Raw genomic sequence first — 24579 nt, forward strand, 5'->3', positions numbered from 1 at the left:
GTGTGTGTGTGTGTGTGTGTGTGTGTGTGTGTGTGTGTGTGTGTGTGTGTGTTGAGGGGTAGTTGGTACTGAAGATGATGAATTGCTTTGGACTTGTTGAGGTGAAGTGCAGCGAGTCATAGGTCTGAAGATTTTCAGCATGGAAAGAAGCTCTGGGGACAGCTTCTTTTTGCTCTTTGAGAAGAGGCTGATTTCAGAGGATATACAGCATAAAGAACCACCCATCTAATACCGCAGTGTGGGTATGGAGCACAAGAGAGGGATAAGAGCTGGCGAGGAGACAACCTGACAGTGTAAAGTCATGGACAATGAAGTGGAAAGTATATAACATATCTTCAGTGTTCAGAGGCAGAGTGTGCATTGTGACTGAAGAGGTTGGAGATGGCCTTGTGGAGGAAAAGAATAGAACTTGAGCTGAACACTGAAAGACAGGTAGGCTGTAGATAGGCCCAGAAGAGGTGAGGGCAATCTAAGACGTAGTGAGTGGCCAGGAAATATAAAAGCCATGAAGGTTCTGTGGCAGGGCTGAGCAGAGTAAACTTGAGGAACAGTAGAAGAGACTAGCTTGGTGTAATAAAAATGTCTTCTGGGAAAGTAGATTCTCAATACATTTTTGTTAGTTTGAATTCTTTCCCACCCCAACTCTTGCCACTTTCACAAAATAGTGCATAAGCCAAAACTTATCTAGGATGCCACTGAGGGACATTATAAATTCAATGCTGTGTTGTGGTATACTTGGTCTACAAAACACGTCACTTTTTTATTTCTTTCAATGAATGCCATACTCATGTGTAAGCTTAGGAAAGAAGATTTCTCTTTAAGAAGTTTGCAAAAAGTGATGCATAGATGAAATGCATATTTTATAGAAGTGAAACGTTCAATTTAGAATTTTAAACCCCACTGCTATACAACCTCTTGGGCCATTTATACAATTGAATCAGGCATGAAGCTGAAGAATTTCAGTGATCTCTGTCTGCTCGCTATTGTATCAAACATATGGCACTGTGGTCAATCAAAGAGCCAGTAATTTTGACAATTTCATACATGAAGCCTGGAATTGGGGGGGGCATTCAGACTGATATTGCACATCCTTTTGTAATGTCTGAAAAGCAAAGCAAAGTAAGCCCAGAGGCATATAATCCTCACCCTGCAGACTGCTGTGCCATGGGAGTGCTGTGCATAGTTTTCCACTCTTGGGCCTGTCATTGACAAGAGCACTTTGTGCTCTGGTAAATTTGCCCTTGGGGAGTGGAATTTTAAGTTTGGATTCCACTGTAGCTGTCGACTAGATATAATTATGGCCAGAGCTCTGGGGACAGCTTCTTTTTGCTCTTTGAGAAGAGGCTGATTTCAGAGGATATACAGCATAAAGAACCACCCATCTAATACCACAGAAAGTTAAGAAATAGAATATTTGAATATAAAACACACACACACACACACACACACACACACACACCCTTTCAACATGAGCTTGAGCTGAGTTTTTGTGACCATGATGATAAAAACCTCTCTCCAAGGATGATGGAGCCTGGATATTGGTGACATTATGAAGTTATTGTTACCAGTTCTGCCTGCCTACCTCTGGATTTGTTATTATATGAGGAAAAAAATCCTGTTTTGACCAAAAATGTATTTTTCAAAGTTTCCATTTTGTGAAAAATACATGCACCAATAGCTTATTTATTACGTAAGTGACAGAAAATATAGTAAGGACCTTTGCTCTTTTCATTTCATTTAAGTCAGATATTTTATAAATAAGAAAATTGGCCATTTATACCATTTTAATTCTTTTTTAAAAAATCAGTGGTAACTTGTAAATTAACTTGTTATTTATACATCAAAGTAATTTCTGCCATTGTATCAGTAGCATTTCATTAATTATATCTCTTTTTTATTTTAGGCTTTGCTCTGTTACCTTGAAAGACTAAGGATTTTGTTAGGACTTTGCATTAAAAATTTCCTGGCAATACATTTAAGCCAAGAAAATATTGCAACAAGTATGATTGGGGCAGATATTTTAAGCAAATTCTATTTTCCCCAACTGATTCCTTTAAGAGGTCATTAAATCCCTCTTCTAAAACTTATTAGCAGGTAAATATAGATATCAATTGGAGATTAGGTATATGGTTAATTAAACTTGTATTAAGGCAGATTAAGAAATCACTCTTCCTGCTCATTATAAACCAAAGCTAGGACTGAGCTTTATATCTGGACTTCCTGTTTTAATCCCTTGAGTGTATCACATAGAGGTTTCATGTCCAGAGGAACTATTTGTCACTAGATTTCCTTTTGCCCTATCCCCGCCAACAGGCAATAGTGATCTGTACACTAGCAAGGGAGGGAAAAGAATCAAAAGTTGATTGAAAAGAGGTCTTTATATCAGAATTAGGAGAGTTTCTTATGCCTGTGTCAGTATGACACTATTGTTGCTTGAGTCATAGTATGCCAGACAACCCATTTGAATTCTCCACTATATTAACTGATTTCCCCCCCCCCCCCACTGGTTAAATTGAATTGACTAATCTTTTCATTGCCTCAGGACACCACCTAAAAGGTTTATATTTTCATGTTAGTTCTGTTTTGGTCACTTTAAACCAACCCCAGGGACTGAAATAGTCTCCTTGGAACTTACACATATTTATTCCTTCTCTGCATGTTACTGCATGTGGGTTTCAAAGAGAACTTCGCGTGGTGAGAGAAGGCAGTGGTAGGGGTGGGAATAGGGAGCAATGGAGGAACATGAGGCAAGAAACTCTCACTGAGGTCATAGTTCCGGTGTTTTCGGTTTTTTTCCACATTCCCTCTTGAATTTTTTCACTGGGCCAATCATTTGCAAGGGCTACATTTTTTTTAGACTTTCCAAGTTTATCCTTCCAAATCTGTCTCCCTTCTGTTCTTTGTGTGAATCCCCCATTCTAGACCAAGACTACAGGAAGAGCTAGAACTCCCTGCACTATGCTGAATTAATAGTGGTAGGAGCACACATCTTTGCCTTGTTCCTGATCTTAGGGGCAAAGCATTCAGCATTCAGTCTTTCACCATTTTACCAGATGCTAGCTGTAGATTTTTTGTAGATGCTTTTTATTGGGTTGAAGATGTGTCTCTTTATTCTTATTTTTTCTGGGAGTTGTTTCTTTTTTTCTTGAATGGGGTGTTGAATTTTATTAAATATTTTTTCTGCATTGATTGATGTAATCGTGTGATTTTTTTTTAAGAGACAGGGTCTTGCCCTGTCACCCAGGCTGGAGTGCAGTAATGTGATCATGACTCACTATGGCCTTGAACTCCTGGGCTCAAGCAATCCTTCCACCTCAGTCTCCCGAGTTGCTAGGACTATAGGCATGTGCTACTATGCCTGGCTAATTTTTCTATTTTTTTGTAGAGATGGGGTCTCATCATATTATCCAGGCTGGTCTTGAACTCCTGGCCTCAAGGTATCCTCCTGCCTTGTCCTCCTAAAGTTCTGGGATTACAGGTGTAAGCCACTGTGCCTGGTCTATTATATCATTTTTTTCTTTTTAGATTGTTAAAGTCATGGATTACATTGATGGATTTTAAAATATTTAACCAACCTTGTTTCCCTGGGGTGGATTCTATGCTGTACAATTCTGTAAAAATATTGTTTAGTTCTATTTGCTAATATTTTGTTAAGATTTTTTGCATCTATATTCATGAGGGACTTTGGTCTACAGCTGTCTTTTTTTATACTGTCTTTGTATGGTTTTAGTGTTGGTGTAATAGTGATCTCATAAAACGATTTGGGAATTGATCTCTTTTATTTTCTATAAGATAATGTATAGAATTGGTATTGATTTTCCCTAAACACTTGATAGAGTTCTCCAGTAAAAACTTATGAATCTGTACTATCAGGAATTTGAAGACACAGAAGAGAAAGAAAAAACAAAACTTATGAGCCTGGAGGTTACTTTTTTCAGAGTTTTAAATTTACAAATTCAATTTCCTTAATAGTTATAAAACTATTCAAATGACCTGTTTCATATTCAGTGAGTTGTGGTAGATTTTGTCTTCTGAGGAATTGGTCTGTTTCACATCTAATCATCAAATATATGGGCAGAGTTGTTTGTAGTATTCCCTTATTATCCTTTTGATATCTCCAGGGTGTGGAATGATGTCCCCTGTTTCTTTCCTGATAGTGGTAATTTGTGTCTTCTTTCTTTTTTTCTCTGCCAGTCTTGCTAGGAGATTGACAATTTTATTTCTCTTTCAAAGAACCAGCTCTTTTTGCATCATGTTCAGCCATCCAGGAATCGCCAAGGCAGTCACTTCTTTCTTTTCAATTCATGTTTCTCCTCCATTCTACTTTAAATGGTTAACATTTTGTTTCAATTGCCATTCCCCATTCCTGTGACCTTACTTTTTCTTGTCTATGTCTTGACAGACAGCCCATTCTGTTTACCCTTTCTTTTGACCTTGCTTTCATTAGGTGACCACATCTCGCCGGTATCTCTAGAAAGTTTCATTTCTGAAACTGGCTTGTATCATAATTGTATAAAACAGCTGTAAGTTCTCATTAGAACCATTATAACTGCCTTGTAGAAAAATTGCCTAATAAAAAACTAAGAGTTTGGTAAATGTCAATTTTGAATATGTCCAAGTGCAACACCATCGTGTACTGGAAAGAATTCAAGGTATGGCAATATAATACTTGGGTTTGGAGCCTGACTCTGTCACTTACAATCTCAAGTAATAGGCAGAGCTACATTGCTCAGGCTTGCTTAGTAAAGCCTTGAGAACTAGTAGTGGATCTAAGTGCATCTTGGAGTAGAATAAAGCTTTCAGAAACTGGCCATACCCCACCTGTCATTTCTGGGGAGTGACAGAATTGGCTCTTACCGCTATTTTTCTGCCTTGTTTCCATTCTACTTAACCTGGCCCCACTGGACAACTCACTGTCACAGGAACAGTTCTGCCATGAGCATTGCCATTTCTACATCTGTGCTTCTGGAATCTTCCCTAAATAGAAAACTGTAGTGTCTTCCCTGACTGTATGAATTCTAGCCACTCTCCAGGATCAGACCAAGTACCCTCTTCCCAGCAAGATCTTCTCTAACCATTCCTCTGAACTCTGGTAAGAACACCTGTCCATGCCATCAACTAAGCCCTTCAGTAATTTTATCTCTGAGCATCATATTGGTTAGGAGTACAGGCTCTTGTGAAGACACACCTACAATTGAATCTTGGCTTTGCTATTTCCTAGCTGCATGACCTTAAGCAACTTACTTCACCTCCTTGAACCTTAGTGACCTCCTCTATAAAACTGCTGTAAAGATTAAATAATATGTTTTAAAAGCTATTAAGTGTGAAGTAAATATTAGGGGTATTTTAATATAATACTAATTTAAAATCAAGGTTAGATAGGAAATGCATATGAAATAATGCTGTAATAGAAGAAATTGCAAAACTATAGGTAAAGTAAGAAAAATCTGTGTGCGTGTGTATCTGTGTGTGTATGTGCTCACAAACATGCATAAAAATAACAAGACACACTTTAAAATGTAACTAAATGATGGTTAGCTCTAGGTAATGAAAAATTACTGACTTTTATTTTCTTTTGTATATTTTGAATTTTTAAGTGTGGAATGGTAATAAATTTATATCTTGAAAATAATATTTAGAAAAGAAAAATCAAGGTCTGATGATATATTATTATTTGGTTATTTATGCTCCACCATACTTCTGGAGGGGCTTAAAGCAGCATACAATATAGAAAGACAAAATTGAAATATAAAACAAAATGAAGCAAAGAAAAAAAATGCAGGTAGAGAAAATATAATATAGTGACACTGTTAAACATTTATTGTAACTGACATATATTTTAATTGTTTTTTTTTTCTAAGAAAGAATGCCCTAAGATATTCCTTAGTCATGAGTAAGATTACCTTTGTAAAAGCAAGGCAGCATTTTATGATAAAATGAAATAATATTAAACTGATCTAAGAAAGAGAAGAATTTTCTGCTACCTTTCAGTGCATTAAAGATTTGGATTATTTTGTTGTTGGCACAGTAGACAGCCCAAAGAAAGGCATGGTTGCTATTATTTATATTAATTTATACTTATGTAGTAAGTCTCAAGTTAGAAGTACAGATGCTTCTCAACTTACAATGAACTTACATCCTGAAAAATCCATTATAGGTTGAAAATACCATAAATCAAAAATACATTTAATATACCTAACCTACCAAACACCATAGCCTAGCCTTGCTACCTTAATGTGCTCAGAGCACTTATATTGGCCTACAGTTGGGCCAAATCATCTAACACAAGGCCTATTTTCCAGTAAAATGCTAGAACATCTCATGTACACAGTCATTTGCCAAAGTGGGAAAAGATCAAAACTCAAAAGTCAAAGTATGGCTTCTACTGAATGCATATCACTTTTGTGCTATTGTAAAGTCAAAAAAATTATAAATCGAACCATTGTAAGTTGAGAACCATCTGTATACATTTAGTTAGCTTTGATTTTGCTTCTCTGTTTTGAATAAGTTGAATGGAGAGGCTGACTAGAGTAAAGGGAATTCCTAAGCTAACAGTGAAGTGCTTGCCCTGACCCTGCTACTACTTCGCTAAGTCTACTTCTTGGCTTATTCCTCCCTCAGAAATTGAGGGGCCCAGACAAGAAGATCTAACTTTGGCCATCTATAGTTTAGTAAAGTTGTAGTTTTATTTGTTTAATACTGTCTATTTCCACTGATCCTTCCACCTGGAATCTTCATAGTATGTTAGTTGACCTATGCTATAAAATATTAATTGTAGATGTATAATGATATTAACATAACTTAAATGTCTTTTTCACAGAGAGACCTCTTTCCCCTAAGGCTGTCAAAGGATTTGAAACTGCTCCACTTACCAAGAATTATTATACTGTGGTGAGTGTTAAGATGATGAATAAAAATTGTCTTGATGCTATATGGAAACTTTTCATTTGTCAATCCACTCATGTGTTGAAGTGACACAAAGGAAAGACTGGATAAAGTTGCGTGCAAGGGTCCAATTCCATTTGCATGACAAAGGAGCTCTTCTACTTGTAGGCTTCTTACAGATGTCTAGAAGTGTTATATCCACCGTGCTGAAAAATTCAAGGGTAGCACAAAGATTCAGAGCAAGGTCTATTAAACAGCAGTGAAAGAGAAATTGGTTAATATTTAAGCATTACAGTGAAACTCAGCAGTTACACATAGCCTTACCAGATATTTAGAAAGTGAATGTCCAAGTTTCTGTAATACACTAAGTTTTAAGTGATTACATTCTATGATTTTACTTTAGAATCAACCACTCCATTATTATATCCTCTGGAATATTATCAGACTTGTTTTTGAGGAGAGCCCAGAGGAAGACTGCCCTTTGGCACAGTGAGAGGAATGAAATGTTTCTGGCTTGAACACAGATATGTCAGAATATGTTAGCTATAAATAGGACATGTGCAATACTCAAAATAAGTTCCTGTTTGAAAAAGAAATCACATCATTCTTCTTAATCTACTCTCTGCTTTCGTTCATGTCTTCTTTCCAGACTTGGCCCAGTCACTAATGAAAAGGTCAAGTCATCATTACCACTAAGTTTTTCTGACTGTTAGCCTTGTCATCTCCCCCCACCTCTGCTGAAATATCGCTTAAATTTCCACCCAGTGTTCTATATGTGTTTGTACTACATGCTCATTTCATCTTGTGCATGGATAAAGAGTTTATAAAGATCTGTATATAGGTATGTAAATGTCATTTGGTTTCAAAAAATTGAATTTTACTCTTCAGTGAATCTACTCGGTAATGCTGACATAAGCAATAGATGATATGAAAAATCAAGAAGGAACTTCCTAGATAACATGGACAATAATCAGAGAGGACTGTTATTTATTTATTTATTATTTTGTCTTTATTTTGTTGTAAAGGTGTGAAGTACAAGTCAGGATTAGGTAAATAAGTAGTCTGCGTGTAGGTGAGGTTTGGGCTTTCAACTGGTCTTCACTTCCCTTGGTTTAGGATCAAATACCCTTAGTGGTGTTATGTGCATCCCTCTTCCCCTGGCAGTGTCCCCTGCTAATCCCTAGAGGACTATTTCGTCAATATTTTTCCTCTTATATTTCTGAGGTTAAAATATATTTCCCAGCAGAGGCAAGCTCCTGTCTGCCTTGTTTCCTGACCACCTATTTCAGCTTTTTGGTGACCCCTAGTGATTTAATTTTTTAAAAAAAATTTAATTTTAATGATGTGGGGTTCAACCCAGGGTTAGGTATGCAAATGTTCATTATGCAGGTATTCTTATTGATGAGGTGTGCCCCCTACCCCTGGCAGTTTCCCACTACTGCCAATCCCTTTCTTACTATAGTATGATAATTGTTCAAGGTCCAGTTATGAGTGAGAACATACAGTACTCTGTTCTTTGTTTCTGTGACAGATCACTGTGTATGATAGACTCTAAACCCATTCAAGTTGCTGAAAAGTCCATAGTCCTTCTTTATGGCTGAGTAATATTCCACTGTGTATGTGCACCACTTTTTTTATGCAGTCCAGCTTCGATCGGCAGCATGGTTGGTTCCATGTTTTTCCTCTTGTGAATAGAGCTGCAATAAACATGCATGTGCAGGTATCTTTTTTGTAGAATGACTTGATTTCCTCCGGGTATATTCCCAATAGGGAGATTCCTGGGTCATATGGAAGGTCAATTTCTAGTTCTTTCAGAAATCGCTACACTGTTTTCCAACGAGGTTGCACTAGTTTGCATTCCCACCAGCAGTGCAGAAACTTTCCTTTTTCTCTGCATCCTCGAAAGCATCTGTTGTTGTTTGTTTTATTAATGATGGCCATTCTTACTGAGGTTAGGTGATATCTCAATGTGCTTTAGCATTTTTCTGGTGATGAGTGAGGCTGAGCACTTTTTCATGTGTCTGTTGGCTGCCTGTATCTCTTCTTTTCAGAATACCTATTCATGTCTTTTGCCCACTTTTTTTTTTTTTTTAATGGGACTGTTCATTTTTTCCTTTCAGCACCTTTGAGTTCCTTGTAGATCCTGGATGTTAGGCCTTTGTCAGATATTCAGTTGGCCAATTTTTTTTTTTTCTCTCATTCTGTGGGTTGTCTCCGTTCTCTTGATGATTTCTTTTGCTTTGCAGAAGCTTTTCAGTTTGATGAAGTCCCACTTGTCTACTTTATCTCTAATGGCATGGGCCCTTGGGGCTTTGATCAGTAATTAGTTGCCAGTTCCAATTTTCATAAGGATATCTCCTGCATTTTCTAAGGTTCTTATAGTTTGAGGTTTTATGTTTAGGTCTTTGATCCATTTAGAGTTGATTTTTGTGTATGGTGATAGGTAGGGGTCCTGTTTCTATCTTCTGCATGTGTTCAGCCAGTTTTCCCAGCGCTATTTACTCAATAGCTTCTCCTCTCCCTAGTGGTTGCTGTTGGAAGCTGTATTGAAGATGAGTTGGTTGAGAAATTGAGATTTTGCTTCCAGAATCTCTGTCCTGTTCCATTGGTCCATATGCCTGTTCTCGTACCAATACCAGGAGGTTTTGATTACTGTAACCTTATAGTAAAGTTTGAAGTCTGGAAGTGTGATACCTCCTGCTTTGTTTCTTTTGCTAAGGATTTTTTTTTTTTTTTTTTTTTTTGCTATTCGTGGTTGTTTATGCTTCCATATGAATTTCTGTATTGTCATTTCCTGGTCTGAGAAGAATGATGTCAGTAATTTAATCAGTATTATATTGAATCTGTAGATTGCCTTTGGTAGGATTGACATCTTAATGTTGATTCTTCCTATCCATGAGCATGGAATAATTTCTCATTTTTTTGTGTCTTCCTGGATTTCTTTGATCCTTGTTTTGTAGTTTTCATTGTAAAGGTCTTTCACTTCTCTGGTTAGGAAGGTGCCAAGGTATTTCATTTTTTGTGTGACTATTGTGAATGAGATTGTGCTTTTTATTTGGTTCTCTGCCTGCTTGTTGTTGGTGTATAAGAGTGTGACTGTCTTTTTGCACATTTATTTTGTACCCCAAGACTTTGCCAAAGTCCTTTATCAGTGCAAGCAGGTTTTTGAGAGATTCTCTTGGATTTTTGAGGTATAGGATCATGTTGTCAGCAAAGAGAGATAACTTGACTTCCTCTTTTCCTATTTGGATACCCCTGATTTCCTTCTCTTGTCTAACTAATCTAGCTAGGACTTCCAACACAATGTTGAACAATAGGGGTGAGAGTGGGCAGCCTTTTCTTGTTCTAGTTTTTAGGGAAAATATTTCCAGTTTCTGTCTGTTTAGCAATATGCTGGTTGTGGGTTTTTCAAAGATAGCACTTATTATTTTGAGGTATATTCCTTCTATACTAGATGTTTGAGGGTTTTTATCAAGAAGGGATGCTGGATTTTATAAAAAACTTTTTCTGCATCTAATGATATAATCATGTGGTTCTTGTTTTTATTACTGTTGATGTATTTAATTACATTTATGGTCTTGCAGATGTTGAACCAGCCCTACATTATGGGGATGAAGCCTACTTGGTCATGGTGAATGATTTTTGAGATATGTTGTTGGATTCGATTTGCTAGAATCTTGTTGAGGATTTTTGCATCTATATTCAAGGGATATTGGCCTGTAGTTCTCTTTTTTTGTTGGATCTTTACCCAGTTTGGGTATCAGTGTGATGTTACCTTCATAAAATGATTTGGGGGAGAATTCTATCTTTCTCAATTGCCTGGATACTTCAGTAGGATTGGTATCAGCTCCTCCTTGTAGGTTTTCAGAATTCTGCTAGAAAGCTGTCCAGTTTGGGGTGTTTTTTTTTTTTTTGGTAGTTTTCTTATGACAGAGTCAATTTCCTGCATTGTTTTTTGTCTGTTTAGTGTCTCAATGTTTTTTTTTGTTTTGTTTTAACCTTAGGATGTTGTGTGATGTCAGAAAGTCCTCCATTTCATTTAGGTTATCAAGTTTGTTTCCATACAGGTGTGCATAGTAATCGCTGATAATCTTTTGTATTTCTTCAGGGTCAGTTGTGATTTGATCTTTTGTATTTCTGATTGTGTTTATTTGGGTTTTTTCTCTCTTTTTCTTGGTCATTCTGGCTAGGGGTCTATCAATCTTGTTAATTATTTCAAAGGACCAGCTTTTTGTTTTGTTTATTTTTTCTGTGATATTTTTGTCTTCTATGTCTCTATTTGGGCTTTTACTTTGGTGATCTGGATTCTTCTGCTAAAGTTAGAGTTTTGTTGGTCTTGTCTTTCCAGCTCCCTTAGGTGATTTGTTAGGCTGTTAACTTGTGATCTTTCCATTTTCTTGATGTGCATTCATAGAGATATAAATTCCCCTCTTAGAACTGATTTCACGGCATTTCAGAGGTTTTGATGAGCTATTTCTTCATTTTCATTTGTTTCCAGAAATCTTTTAACTTCTGTTTTGATTTCTTTGTTGACCCAGTAGTTATTTAGCATCATGCTGTTTAGTGTCCATATATTTGTGGGTTTGGGGGAAATTTTGTTGGTGTTGATATTTATTTTTATCCAACTGTGGTCTGAGAAAGTGCATGGCAATATTTCAACTGTATGGAAATTTTTTATGCTTGATTTATGGCTGAGGATGTGATTGATCTTGGAATATGTTCCATGTGTTGGTGAGTAGAATGTATTTTCTGTGGTTATGGGTGTATCTATTAAGTCCATTTGGTTGAATGTCAAGTTGAGGTTCTAGATCTCTTTGTTGATTTTTTGCCTTGATGACCTATCTAGGGTTGTTAATGGGGTATTTACGTCCCCAGCTATAATAGTGTTAGAGTCAGTATCTTTTTTTAGTTTACTTAGTAGTTACTTTATAAAAACTGGTGCTTCTGTGTTGGGTGAATATATGTTTAGGATGGATATTTCTTGTTGATGGATTGAAGATTTTATCATTATGTAGTGTCCTTCCATATTTTAAAAAATTTTTGATAGCTTAAAGATTGTTTTGTCTGTTATTGAGATGGTGACTCCTGCCTTCTTTTGTGATCTATTTGCCTGGAAACTCGTTTTCTGTCCTCTAACTTTGAATCTGTGTGCATCCCTGGTGGTGAGATGAGTTTTCTGGATGCAGTAAATAATTGGGTCATGGTTTTTTTTTTATCGAGTTTGCCATTCTGTGTCTTTTCAGTGGGTGCATTTAGTTCATTCACATTCAGGCTGATTATTGAAATGTGATTGTTTATCCCCATCATGAGGTTCTTATAGAGTTTTTCCTTTGTGTGTTTGTTTTCTTTTAGCTTTGGGGTTGATGTTTGTATGTGTTTTCAAGTTTGCTGTTGTGATGTATTCTTTGTTGATTCTGTGTTCTTCTGTTCTCTTGGGAAGTGTGTGGTCATTCTTTTTTTTTCTCTCTTTTGTGTTTAATACCTTTTTTAAGAATCTCCTGTAGAGCTGGTCTAGAAACTGCATAATCTTTTAGGGATTGTATGTCTGTGAAGGATTTTAGTTCTCCATTGCTGATGAAGCTGAGCTTGGCTCGGTAGGAAATTCTTGTTTGAAATTGTTTATCTTTGAGGACTTTGAATATTGAACTCCAGTCCCTTCTTGCTTGTAGTGTTTCTGCTGATCAGTTTGCTGCTATTCTGGTTGGTTTTCCCTGGTAGGTATTCTGACCTTTTCTTTCTTGCTGCCTTTAGGAGTTTTTCTTTTGTGCCTACTTTGTGTAGGCAAATTACATGTATCTAGGTGTTGGTCTTCTCATTTGATGTCTTGTAGGGTTTTTCTGTCTGTCTTGTGTTTGGCTGGTCACATCTCTGGTGAGACGGGGAAAGTTTTCTTGGATAGCCTCGTGGAATACTTGCTCCAAGGTGTTCTCTATTTCCCTTTCTTCTCCTGGCTTACCAATCAGGTGTAGGTTTGATATAATTGCACATCTCTTGTAGGCTTTGTTATTTCTTTCTGAGTTTTCTTTCTTTGTTTTTTATAGATCAGGTTAATTCCATGTTCTTGTCTTCAAATTCTGAGATTCTTTCTTCTGCTGGTTTAATTCTGCCTTCCATGCTTGTCATCTTGTTATTTATTTCCTGGATGAAATTTTTTATGGCCCAAATATCTGTTGCAAGTTCTTTCAGTGTTGCATCTTTTCTTTCTTGAGTCTTATTCTCTTTTTGCATCCATTCCTGAATCCCTGCCATATTCTGGGGACAGTCATTTTGATGATTTTCATTTTGGGGGCTCTGAGGTCTGATTTTTCAGGTGTTTTCTCTTTGTTACACAGGGAATTACCTGTGGTCTTCCGTTGGTTTTTCCTCATTTGTCACAAATCTCTCTCTTTTCTCTTAGTTCCATTATTCAGTGGCAGTGGAAAAGACTTTCACTTCTGATGTTTACTCATCCCTCTGTTCTTCCCTGATCAGGGCTCTGAATTTGTTCCATTTTGAAACAGGACTGTGGGTGTGAACTCTCTTGTAGTTTTGAGAGTTGAATAAGATGGAGGATGGGGAGAATGTTTGATGGTTGGGTCTAGCCAGCTGGGTCCTGATGTCATGATTAAAGAGAGGTGTCTGAAGTCTTTTTATGTTTTTTGAGTTGGAGTCTCACTCTGTCACCCAGGCTGGAGTGAAATGGCATGCTCATGGTCACCACAGCCTTGACCTGCTGGGCTCAGGTGGTCCTTCCACCTCAGCCCTCCAAGTAGCTGGAACTACAGATGTGCGCCATCTCACCTGGCTAATTTTTAAAATTTATTGTAGGGATGAGGTCTCACCAAGTTACCCAGGCTTGTCTTGAACCCACAGGTTCAGGCAATCCTCTCACTTTGGCTTCCCAAAGTGCTGAGATTATAGGCATGAGCCACCACACCTGGCCTCTGAAGTCTTAGAAATGCAACTCAGGTGCCCAAGAATCTGCATTGCCTGAAAGCACTCTGCCACTGCTGGACTACTGAGGGCTGGCTCCTGAGGGGATCCCTGCTCTACCAGAGATCTGCAGGGGTCCACTCCATGCTGAGGCCTCCAGGCACAGCGTGGCTCTATCTTCTCTGGATGCAGCACCACAAGAGTGTACTCAACCTGGCCTGGAAGAAGAGACACTGGCACTGATTTAATTTTTAAAGAAAGAATGTAGGTGAATGATGGATAACAATGTTACTCTATGGATCTAGATCATATCATCGCTGTGCTTTGGATCACTCCCTGATTCTGCTGATTCTATCAGTTTAAAATGTTGGGATTCTCCAAGGCAGAGTAATATGTGTGATTCTTATGGCATTTATGTAAATCATATATATGTGATGTTCAAACTCTGGATGTGCTGCCACCTCCTATTGGAAGGCATATGCATTGTTTCTAGTTCCTTGCTGTTATAAACAATTCTGCACTGAATAGCCTATACATGTAACTTTGCCAAAATATATAAAGATCTGTATGGTGGAAGTTAACTTTTTGATATATATTATATTATGTATTATATATATTAAAATGTTAACTTCATTATAAATACATAAATAAATATATGTAATATTATATATGGGAACCAAAATATCTGAAATTTATTTATAAAAAATGTGTTTTCTTGTATGTTTGAACTTGAGTCACCTTCAAAGTACTCTGTGTGATGTAATACACCTATTGAGACACTTTTTCTACCACTCAAAACAGTTTTCAAACTTGTCAATTTTGATGCCTTTTAGTGCTTCTGGCATTTTTTGTTTCACCTCTTCCACATTGGCAAAACATTTCCCTTTGAGGGCTTTTTTTCATCTGAGGAAATAAAAAATGTTGCTTTGGGTGAGATTGGGTGAATAGGGAGGGTGGGGGCATGGGAGTCATGCAGTTTTTTAGTCAAAAACTGCTGAACACTCAGCATAGTGTGGGCAGGTGCATTTGTAATTCAATCATCATGAAATGGGCAAATGTGTTGAAATAATCTCCAAAAAAATTTACTGAAGTCAAACGTAGCCTCTCACAACAATATTAGCTGGTACACTGATGCTGATGGTTTCTTAGAACACTTATTTAGAAAGAAAAGCCTGTACTACAAGGAGCTGACCCCCCCAAAAAAAATTATTCATTACCTCAAAAAAACATAAATAAATAAATAATTGATTTATGTGACTATGGAAGCTGAGAAGTTCCACTATATGCAGTCTGAAAGTTGGAGACATAGGAAAACCAATGGTGTATTTCCGTCTGAGTCAAAAGGCCTGAGAACTCTCTGGTGATGTAAGCTGATGGTGTAAGTTTCATTCTGCAGGCAGAAGAAGACCAATGTTCCAGCTCAAATAGTCAAGCAGAGAAAACAAATTCTTTCTTCTTCCAACTTTTTGTTCTATTCAGACCCTCAGTGATTTGAGTGAAGCCATCCACATTGGAGAGGCGATCTGCTTCATTCAGTCTACCAACACAAATTCTAATCTCATCCAGAAACACCCTCACAAACACACCCAGAAATGATATGTAGCTAAATATCCGGGCACCCTGTGGTCCAGTCAAGTTGACATATAAAATTAACCATCATGTCCTGTAAACTTGAGCAGCTTAGAGACCTCTTGGAATTTGTAAGTCTGTAGCCATTTTCTCCCCCTTTTCAGGTTTCCAAGTGATTATCTGCTGATTTCAGCCCCATTTAGGCCTTGGTAGAATTCTGGTGTCACTTCACATTTTGAAATGTTAAGAAGATCTCTGGTGTGAGCAAGGTGGCTTTGGGTTTCCAGCTCAGACCCATACTTGCTGTGAGGCATGTTTTATATGTGTAACTGAGACTTGACCAGTCCTTCTGACCTATTGTTTTGAATGGGAGCTTAGTACACCTTAGAGATGTGGCAGGGAAGTTTTTGCTGCCTTTGACCTTGGATCCTTCAGTGTCCTCAAACTTTGCTGTTATATATTAAACTGCTCTCACCATTGAGGAAAAGCATTTCACATTTGTGTTTTGTATTTAATTATTTTTCTAATACTCTTCTGTTCATTAGCTTTTTTTTGCCCATTGTATGTAACAATGTTATATGCCAGGAAAGATTAAAAAGTAAAGATCAGAAAAAGAAATCTAACAGCTTAGTTGTCAGACTTAATTTGCATGCAGCACTTAGGTTTTGGCATTCATGGTCTCATTGGGAAGGCAAGACAGATATGACAGTGTAAGTCACATGGTAGAGAATGATGTAAAGTGTCATGAAATGGATTTCCCAACATGTGGTTGGGGGACTCTTTGCATCAAAAGCACCTGGGAAGCTTGTTAAAACTACAGACACCTGGGTCCCACATCTGACTTGCTACATCAGAATCTCTGGTCATAGATTCCAGGAAAGAGCATTTTTAGCCACTCCCCCTACTCCTTCCTCAACCTTTTCCCCTCAACACACCAGCGGTTTTGATGCTCACTTAAAATAAAATTTGAAAACCAGGCCAGGTGCGGTGGCTCAAACCTGTAATCTCAGCACTTTGGGAGGCCGAGGTGAGGGTATTGCCTGAGCCCACAGGTTCAAGATTAGCCTGGGCAACTTGGTGAGACCGCATCTCTACAGTAAATCAAAAAATTAGCCTGGCGGGGTAGTGCACACCTGTAGTTCCAGCTACTTGGAAAGTTAAGGTGGAAGGATCACCTGAGCCCAACAGGTCGACACTGGAGTGACCATGAACATGCCACTGCACTCCAGCCTGGGCAACAGAGTGAGACTCCAACTCAAAAAAAAAATTTTTTTTTGAGAACCAGTCAAGCCAATGGTTGAATGGAGAAGGAAGGATTCAAGCCAAGTCTTGGAGGAAGGCCAGAACTTAGATAAGCAGAGAAGGTCTGAAACAGAATTCAAGCAGAGGGACTATATAAGCAAATCCCCCCATGCAAGAATGTGTGTGTCTGCAATTTGTCCCTGCAGGTCAGGGAGTGGACTGCAATCTCTTCTTCTCCCGTCAAAATGAACTCTGGAAGATGGACGTCTTTATTCACGGCAATTATTGCAGCATACTGTAATAAAACTGTCCTTTGTGCTATCACATATAGGCCAGACTCACAGTAATTCTAATATTCAATCTACAGATGAGTATCTGTCTGCAGAGTGAGAGATGATGTTTGCCTACATTCAAATAGGAAACTATAATCAGAAAGGACCAGTATTATTTATTTTGTTCTTACTTTCTTTTCTTTTTTGTAACTTATGGTAAATGCCTAAAAGGCATGTTTTATAGAATCTGCATTTGGTAGGAAAGCTGGGAGGAAGGTTGTGGCATATTACATCACAAAAATCCCAAAAAGCCTCCAGTGACCCCTGCTCTAATCTCCATCCTTCTGCTCACCCTCATTTTCTCTCTTGCTCATCTATATATCCATTCTCACCCTGTATTTTCTGTAACTTTCTAGTGCTCACCTGTCCTTTTTATTCCACCAGCCTACACTATCTTACACATCTATCCATTGATTCTCCTCTACATATCCCCTCTTATTTCTTACCTACCCTCTCCCTATCTTACTCCTCCATACATTTCTTCCATCTGAGTGCTTGAGGTAGAGGAAGTGACAGGATTCTGGATTTCATGAATCTATCTGTGGATAATGGGGGAGAAGTGTTACTTATTTTGTGAAAGCTGAGGTCCTGGGCATGCAGAATCAATCACTGTGCTTGAATGTTGACAGGTGGTTCTAATGGCATAGAAGTCAAATGTGACATAAAGATGAGATATACTGTACTTTTCATTCTCAATGAACTTTACCAAGTTTAGCTAATTTTTATAGGCATCATAATTATCTCAGAATTCCTATACTGTGATTTATTGCTTTGATTTAAGATTTCCTGGGGCTATTAGAATTTGCTTTGTAATTAGACATATCTATTTTCATCCATTGTTTATGCATTTTAACCTCTTAATTTTTTATACATCTATGACTCCTGCCCCTTGGAAAGCATAGTTATACAAATTAACTCCTTCTAAAGCCTTTTCAGGAAATGTAGAAAATGTCCTTTGCTGGAAAATCAATAGCCTAGGACAGAGGTACAAAAAGCCTTCACCTTTTTTTTCTGTGACTTCTTACCATTTGTTTTATTCTTAATCCAGGCAAAGGTTAGTTGAGCAAAAAGATGCTCAGTTGTCCTTGTGAAGACACAGTCAGGGAGGCAAAGGCAGTGTCTGGACAGAGTCTATTTTAGTAAGTTTGAATAGATTTCATCTCGATCAAATTGTACTGCTCTAAAGTTGGTTGGCCTGCCAAACTCCTTGCCTTCTGACTCACCACTGAGGCCTTCTGTTTGGGAACACATAGGCTTCTCTGTCTGCTTCCTTTCTTATCCTTTTACATTAGATGCCCTGTGGCCTGAAAATAAAGAACCACTCTCAGAAGTTCATCAGTTGGTCTTTTCAGATTGAGAAAAGCAGTAAAAGTCCAACTGAATTTGGAAAAGAATCCCAAGCATCCACCCCGATGAGCATTTATGTTAATCAAACCACAGCAAGGGCAATTCTATTTAATATATTGCGATTCGGATGTTTTTGAAGGGTATAATTTGATGAAAAAGACTTATTAACCATTTTGGTCATTTTAGTTTTGTAAACTTTAGCATTCTAACACCCTCAAAATGTGCAATATTAGTTTGATGTGTATTTCCATTTAGCTCTCTAGTACTCACTTGCAAGACAGCAGGACGTGTCTGCCTGCCTCCTTCCTATGTTTTCATTTTCCTAGGAATGGAATTGCTGGGTCATATGGTAACTCTAGGCTTGACTTTTTGAAAAACTGCCAAACTATTTCCACAGTTGCTGTGCTATTTTACATTCTTACTAGCAATGTATAAGAGTTTCGGTTTCTTCACATCCTCACCAAAACTTGTTATTTTCTCTTTTTTTTCTTTGTAACATAAGCACCCTAATAAGTATGAAATATTATCTCATCTCATTGTGGTTTTCACTGGTAATTTTCTTTTCCTTTCTTTTTTCTTTTTCTTTTCTTTCTTTTTTTTGAGTCAGAGTTACACTCTGTTGCCCAGGCTGGAGTGCAGTGGCATAATCACGGTTACCACAGCCTCAATCTGCTGGGCTCAGGTGATCGTCTCACCTCTGCCTCCCAAAGTTCTGGGATTACAGCCATAAGCCACCACACCTGACATTTGATTAGCATTTTTCTAATGGTGAATGATGTTTAGTATGCTTGTGGGACATTTGTATATCTTCTTTGGAGAAATATCTATTCAAATCCTCTGCCAACTTTTAATTGATTATTTTATTGTTGAGTTGTAACAGTTCTTTTAAAAAAAAACTTTTAATTTTTTCATTTTAAAGATGTGGGGTAAAATTCAGGGTTAGGTATACAAATATTCATTATGCAGGTACCCTTTTTGATAAGGTGTGCCCTCCCCTCCCCAGGCAGATTCCCACTACTGCCATTCCTGCTTCTCTGCCCACCTCCTGACAGTTTCCCACTACTGACAATCCTTTACTTAGAATTATGATAATTGTTCAGGGTCCACTTATGAATGAGAACATGTGATATCCAGTTCTTTGTTTTTGTGAAATATCCCTCAGTATTATAGACTCTAAATCCATCCAGGTTGCTGTGAAGTTCTTGATTTTGTTTTTATTTTTGGCTGCATAATATTTCATTGTGTATATGTACCACATTTTTAAATCCAGTCCTCTTTTAATGGGCAGCACAGTTGGTTCCATGTTCTTGCTACTGTGAACAATGCTGTGCTAAACATATGTGTGCAGTTATCTTTTTTATAGAGTGATTTGAGTTCTTCCAGGTATATTCCTAGTAGGGGGATTGCAGGGTCGTATGGAAGGTTGATTTTGAGCTTTTAGGAATTGCCACAGTTTTCCACAGAGGCTGTACTAGTTTACATTCCCACCAACCGTGTAGAAGTATTCCCTTTTTGCTACATCCTGTCCAGTATCTGTTGTTTTTTCAGTTATTTTATTTTATTTTATTTTGAGTTGGAGTCTCACTCTGTCACCCAGACTGGAGTGCAGTGGCCGCTTCTGGCCACTGCAGCCTGACCTGCTGGGCTCCGGTGATCCTTCCGCCTCAGCCTTCCAAGTAGCTGGATCTACTGGTGTGCGCTACCAGGCCCAGCTAATTTTTAAAATTTTTTTTATTGTAGAGATGAGATTTCACCAAGTTGCCCAGTTTTTTGAGTTATTGATGACAGCCATACTGACTGGAGTTAGGTAGCATCTTAGTGTGGTTTTAATTTGATTTCTTTGATGACTGGTGAGGCTGAGCATTTTTTTATGTATCTGTTGACTGCTTGTATGTCTTTTTTTGAGAACTGTCTATTCATATCTTTTGCCCACTTTGTAATGGGGCTGGTTGTTTTTTTCTTTTCGGCACATTTGAGTTCCTTGCAGATCCTAGATGTTAGGCCTTTGTCAGACATGCAGTTGGCAAATATTTTTTCCCAGTCTGTGGACTGTCTCCCCACTTTCTTGATGGTTTATTTGGCTTTGCAGAAGCTTGTCAGTTTGATGAGATCCCACTTGTCTATCTCATCTCTTATGGAGTAGGCACTTGGGGTTTTGATCAGGAATTGGTTGCCAGTTCCAATTTCCATAAGGGTGTCTCCTACATTTTCTAAGGTTCTTATAGTTTGAGGTTTTACATTTAGGTCTTTAATCTATTTAGAGTTGATTTTTGTGTATGGTGATAGGTAGGGGTCTTGTTTTAATCTTCTGCCTGTGGTCAGCCAGTTTTCCCAGCACCATTTACTGAATAGATTCTACTCTCCCTAGTTGTTGTTGGTGGAGGCTTTGTCAAAGATGAGTTGGTTGAGAAATTGAGGTTTTGCTTCTGTAATCTCTCTCCTGTTCCATTGGTCTATATGCCTGTTCTTGTACCAATACCAGGCTGTTTTGATTATTGTAACTTTCTAATAATGTTTAAAGTCTGTGAGTGTGATACCTCCTGCTTTTTTTCCCCTTAGGATTGTTTTGGCAATTTGTGGTTGTTTATGTTTCCATATGAATCCCTGTATTGTCGTTTCCAGGTCTGAGAAGCATCCTAATGGTAATTTAATGGGTATTGCCTTGAATCTGTAAATTGCCTTGGGTAAGATGGACATCTTTTTTAAAAAAAAAAAATATTTTAAAATTGTAGGTACAATTCAGGGTTAGGTATACAAGTATTCATTGTGCAGGTACCCCTGTTGATGAGATGTGCCCCCCCTTTCCCAGGCAGATTCCCACTACTGCCAATCCCACCTCCCTGCCCCTCCACAGCCCTGCAGTTTCCCGCTACTGTCAATCCTTTTCTTATAGAATTACGATAGTTGTTCAAAGTTCACTTATGAGTGAGAACATGTGATACTCAGTTCTTTGTTTCTGTGAAAGATCACTTAGTATTATAGATTCTAATTCCATAGGCTGGACATCGTAACAATGTTGATTCTTTCAATCTATGAGCATGGAATATTTTTCCATTTGTTTGTGTCACCTTTGATTTCTTTGAGCAGTGTTTTATAGTTTTCATTGTAAAGGTCTTTCACGTCTCTGGTTAGGAAGATGCCAAGGTATTTGATTTTTTTTCTGGCTATTGTGAATGGGATTGTGCTTTTTATTTGGGTTTCTGTTTGTTTATTGTTGGTGTATAGAAATGTAACTGTCTTTTGCACATTGATTTTATACCTGAGACTTTGCTAAAGTCCTTTTTCAGTGCAAGGAGGTTTTTGACAGATTCCCTTGGGTTTTTGAGGTATAGAGTCATGTCATCTGCAAAGAGGAATAACTTGACCTCCTCTTTTCCTATTTGGATATACCTGATCTCCTCTTGTCTGATTGCTCTAGCTAGGACTTCCAAAACTATGTTGAACAGGAGGGGTGAGAGTGGGGGCATCCTTGTCTTGTTTTTCAGTTTTCAGGGGAAATGGTTCCAATTTCGGTCTGTTTAGCAGTATGCTGGCTGTGGGTCTCTTGTAGATGGGCTTACCATTTTGAGGTATGTTCCATCTATGCCTAGATGTTCAAAGGTTTTTCTCAAGAAGGGGTGCTGGATTTTATCAAAAGCTTTTTCTGCATCTAACGGTATAATCATGTGGTTTTTGTTTTTGCATCTGTTGATGTATTTAATTATGTTTATAGTCTTATGAATGTTGAACCAGCCCTGGATCCCAGGGATGAAACCTACTTAGTCATGGTGGATGATTTTTGAGATGTGTTGTTGAATTCGATTTGCTAGGATCTTGTTGAGAATTTTAGCATCTATGTTCATCAAAGATATTGGCCTGTAGTTCTCTTTCTTTGTTGGATCTTTACCTGGTTTGGGTATCAATGTGATGTTAGTTTTGTAAAATGATTTGGAGAGAGTTCCACCTTTCTTAATTACCTGGAATACTTTCAGTAGGATTGGTATCAATTCTTCCTTGTATGCTTTGTCAAATTCTGCTGGAAAGCCATCTGGTCCAGGGCTTTGTTTTTTGTAGATAGTTTTCTTATGACATAGTCAATTTCCTTTATTGTCATTGGTCTATTTAGGGTCTCAATTTCTTCTTGTTTCAACCTAGGGAGGCTGTGTGATGTCAGGAAGTCCTCCATTTCCTCTAGGTTTTCAAGTTTGTTTCCAAATAAGTTTACATAGTATTCTCTGATAATCTTTTGTATTTCTTTGGGGCCTGTTGTGACTTGATCTTTTACATTTCTGATTATGTTTATTTGGGCTTTTTCTCTCTTTTTCTTGGCCAGTCAAGCTGAGCTACAGGACCATCAATCTTGTTTATCCTTTCAAAGAACCAGCTTTTTGTTTCGCTGTTGTTTTTTGTTTTTGTTTTTTTTTATTATCCTTTTGTTTTCCATGTCACGAATTTGGGCTTTTATTTTGGTGATCTGGATTCTTCTGCTGAAGTTAGGGTTTTGGTGGTCTTGCTTTTTCAGCTTCCTTAGGTGATTTGTTATGCTGTTAACTTGTGATCGTTCCGTTTTCTTCATGTGTGTTTGTAGAGATATGAATTTCCCTTTTAGTACTGTTTTCTTGGCATTCCAGAGGTTTTGGTAAGATGTTTCTTCATTTTCATTTGTTTCCAGGTATCTTTTAATCTCTGTTTTGATTTCCATGTGGACTCAGGAGTTGCTTAGCATCATACTGTCTAGTGTCATGTCTTTGTGATTTTTGGGTGAACTTTGTTGGTGTTGATATTTATTATTATTCCACTGAGGTCTGAGAGTGTGCATGGCAAGATTTCAACCTTATGGAATTTGTTTGTGCTTGATTTATGGCCAAGGATATGGTCAATCTTAGAGTACATTCCACATGGTGATGAGTAGAATGTATATCCCATGGTTGTTGGGAGGAGTGTTCTGTAGGCATCAATTAAGTCCATTTGGTGAAGCGTCACATTGAGGATCTGAGTCTTCTTATTGATTTTTTGTCTTGATGCTCTGTCTAGGGTTGTGAGTGGGGCATTTAAATCCCCAGTCATCATACTGTTAGAGTCAATATCTTCTTTAAGTTTACCTAGAAGTTGCTTCATGAAAGTTGATGCTCCTATGTTGGGTACATATGTGTTTAGGATGGATATTTCTTGTTGGTGGATTGAACCTTTTATCATTATGTAATGACCTTCCGTATTTTTTAAATTTTTGGTAGATTAAAGGGCTTTTTTTTGGTCTGATATTAAGATTGTGACTCCTGCATTCTTTTGTGTTCCTTTTGCCAGAAATTTTGTTTCCCATCCTCTTACTTTGAGTCTGTGAGTGTACTTTCTGGTGAGATGAGTCACTGGAGACAGTATATTGTTGCTTCATGATATTTTATCCATTTTGCCATTCTATGTCTTTTCAGTGGTGCATTTAGTCCATTCACATTCAGGATAATTATTGAAATGTGAGAGTTTATCCCTGTAATTAGGTTCTTATAGAGTTAGTTTTTGTTGTTGCTATTTGTTTGTTGTCTTTCTTTTGATTTTTGGGTTGATTCATGTGCGTTTTCAATCTTTTTCCTGCATTCTTGTGAAGGGTGTTGTTGTTCTCTTTTTCCCTTTCTTCTATATTTAATACGTTCTTAAGTGTTTCTTGTAGAGCTGGTCTAGAGGCAACGTAAGCTCTTAGGGATTGAATGTCTGGGAAAGATTTTAATTCTCCATCACTGATGAAGTTTAGCTTAGTTGGGTAGGTAATTCTTGGTGTAATAGTTCTTTATATATTCTGGATAGTAGGCCCTTATCAGATATGTGGTTTTCAAATATTTCTCCCATTCTGTGAGTTTTTTCCCCTTTCTTGATAATATTCCTTGACACACAAATGTTTTTAATTTTGATGAAATCCAGTTTACCTATTTTTTGTTTGTTTTGTTGCTATGCTTTTAATGTTATCCAGAAATCTACTGCCAAATCAAAGGTTATGAAGATTTCTGCCTGTTTACTTTGATTTTTGTAGATTTAACTTTTTTTTTTTTTTGGATCAGAGTGGCAGTCTATAACCCAGGTGGGATTGCAGTTGCATGTTCATGGCTACCACAGCCTAAACCTTCTGGGCACAGATCATCCTTCTGCCTCAGCCTTTCCAGTAGCTGGAATTACAGTTGTGTGCCACCATGACTGGCGATTTTTAAATTTATTGTAGAGACGAGTCAAGTTGTCCAGGCTGGCCTCGAAGTCCCTGGGCTCAGGCAATCCTCTTGTTTCAGCTTCCCAAAATTCTGGGATTATAGGCATGAGCCACCATGTC

The 24579-nt window shown here is 37.7% G+C and overlaps 1 protein-coding gene across 2 annotated transcripts in view; it reads left to right on the top strand.

Annotated features, from left to right (window-relative positions):
* Positions 1-24579, top strand: part of ARHGEF6 (Rac/Cdc42 guanine nucleotide exchange factor 6) — a 125074-nt gene that overhangs the window by 40280 nt on the left and 60215 nt on the right. For both annotated transcript variants that reach the window (XM_008070211.2, XM_008070212.2), the window contains one exon: positions 6821-6891. In XM_008070211.2, coding sequence (XP_008068402.1) covers positions 6821-6891 — 71 coding nt within the window. The remainder of the gene's footprint in view (positions 1-6820; positions 6892-24579) is intronic.

Source organism: Carlito syrichta, unplaced genomic scaffold (genome assembly GCF_000164805.1).
Source record: "Carlito syrichta isolate Samal-C Ts95f unplaced genomic scaffold, Tarsius_syrichta-2.0.1 Scaffold313184, whole genome shotgun sequence".
Classification (NCBI taxonomy): domain Eukaryota; kingdom Metazoa; phylum Chordata; class Mammalia; order Primates; family Tarsiidae; genus Carlito; species Carlito syrichta.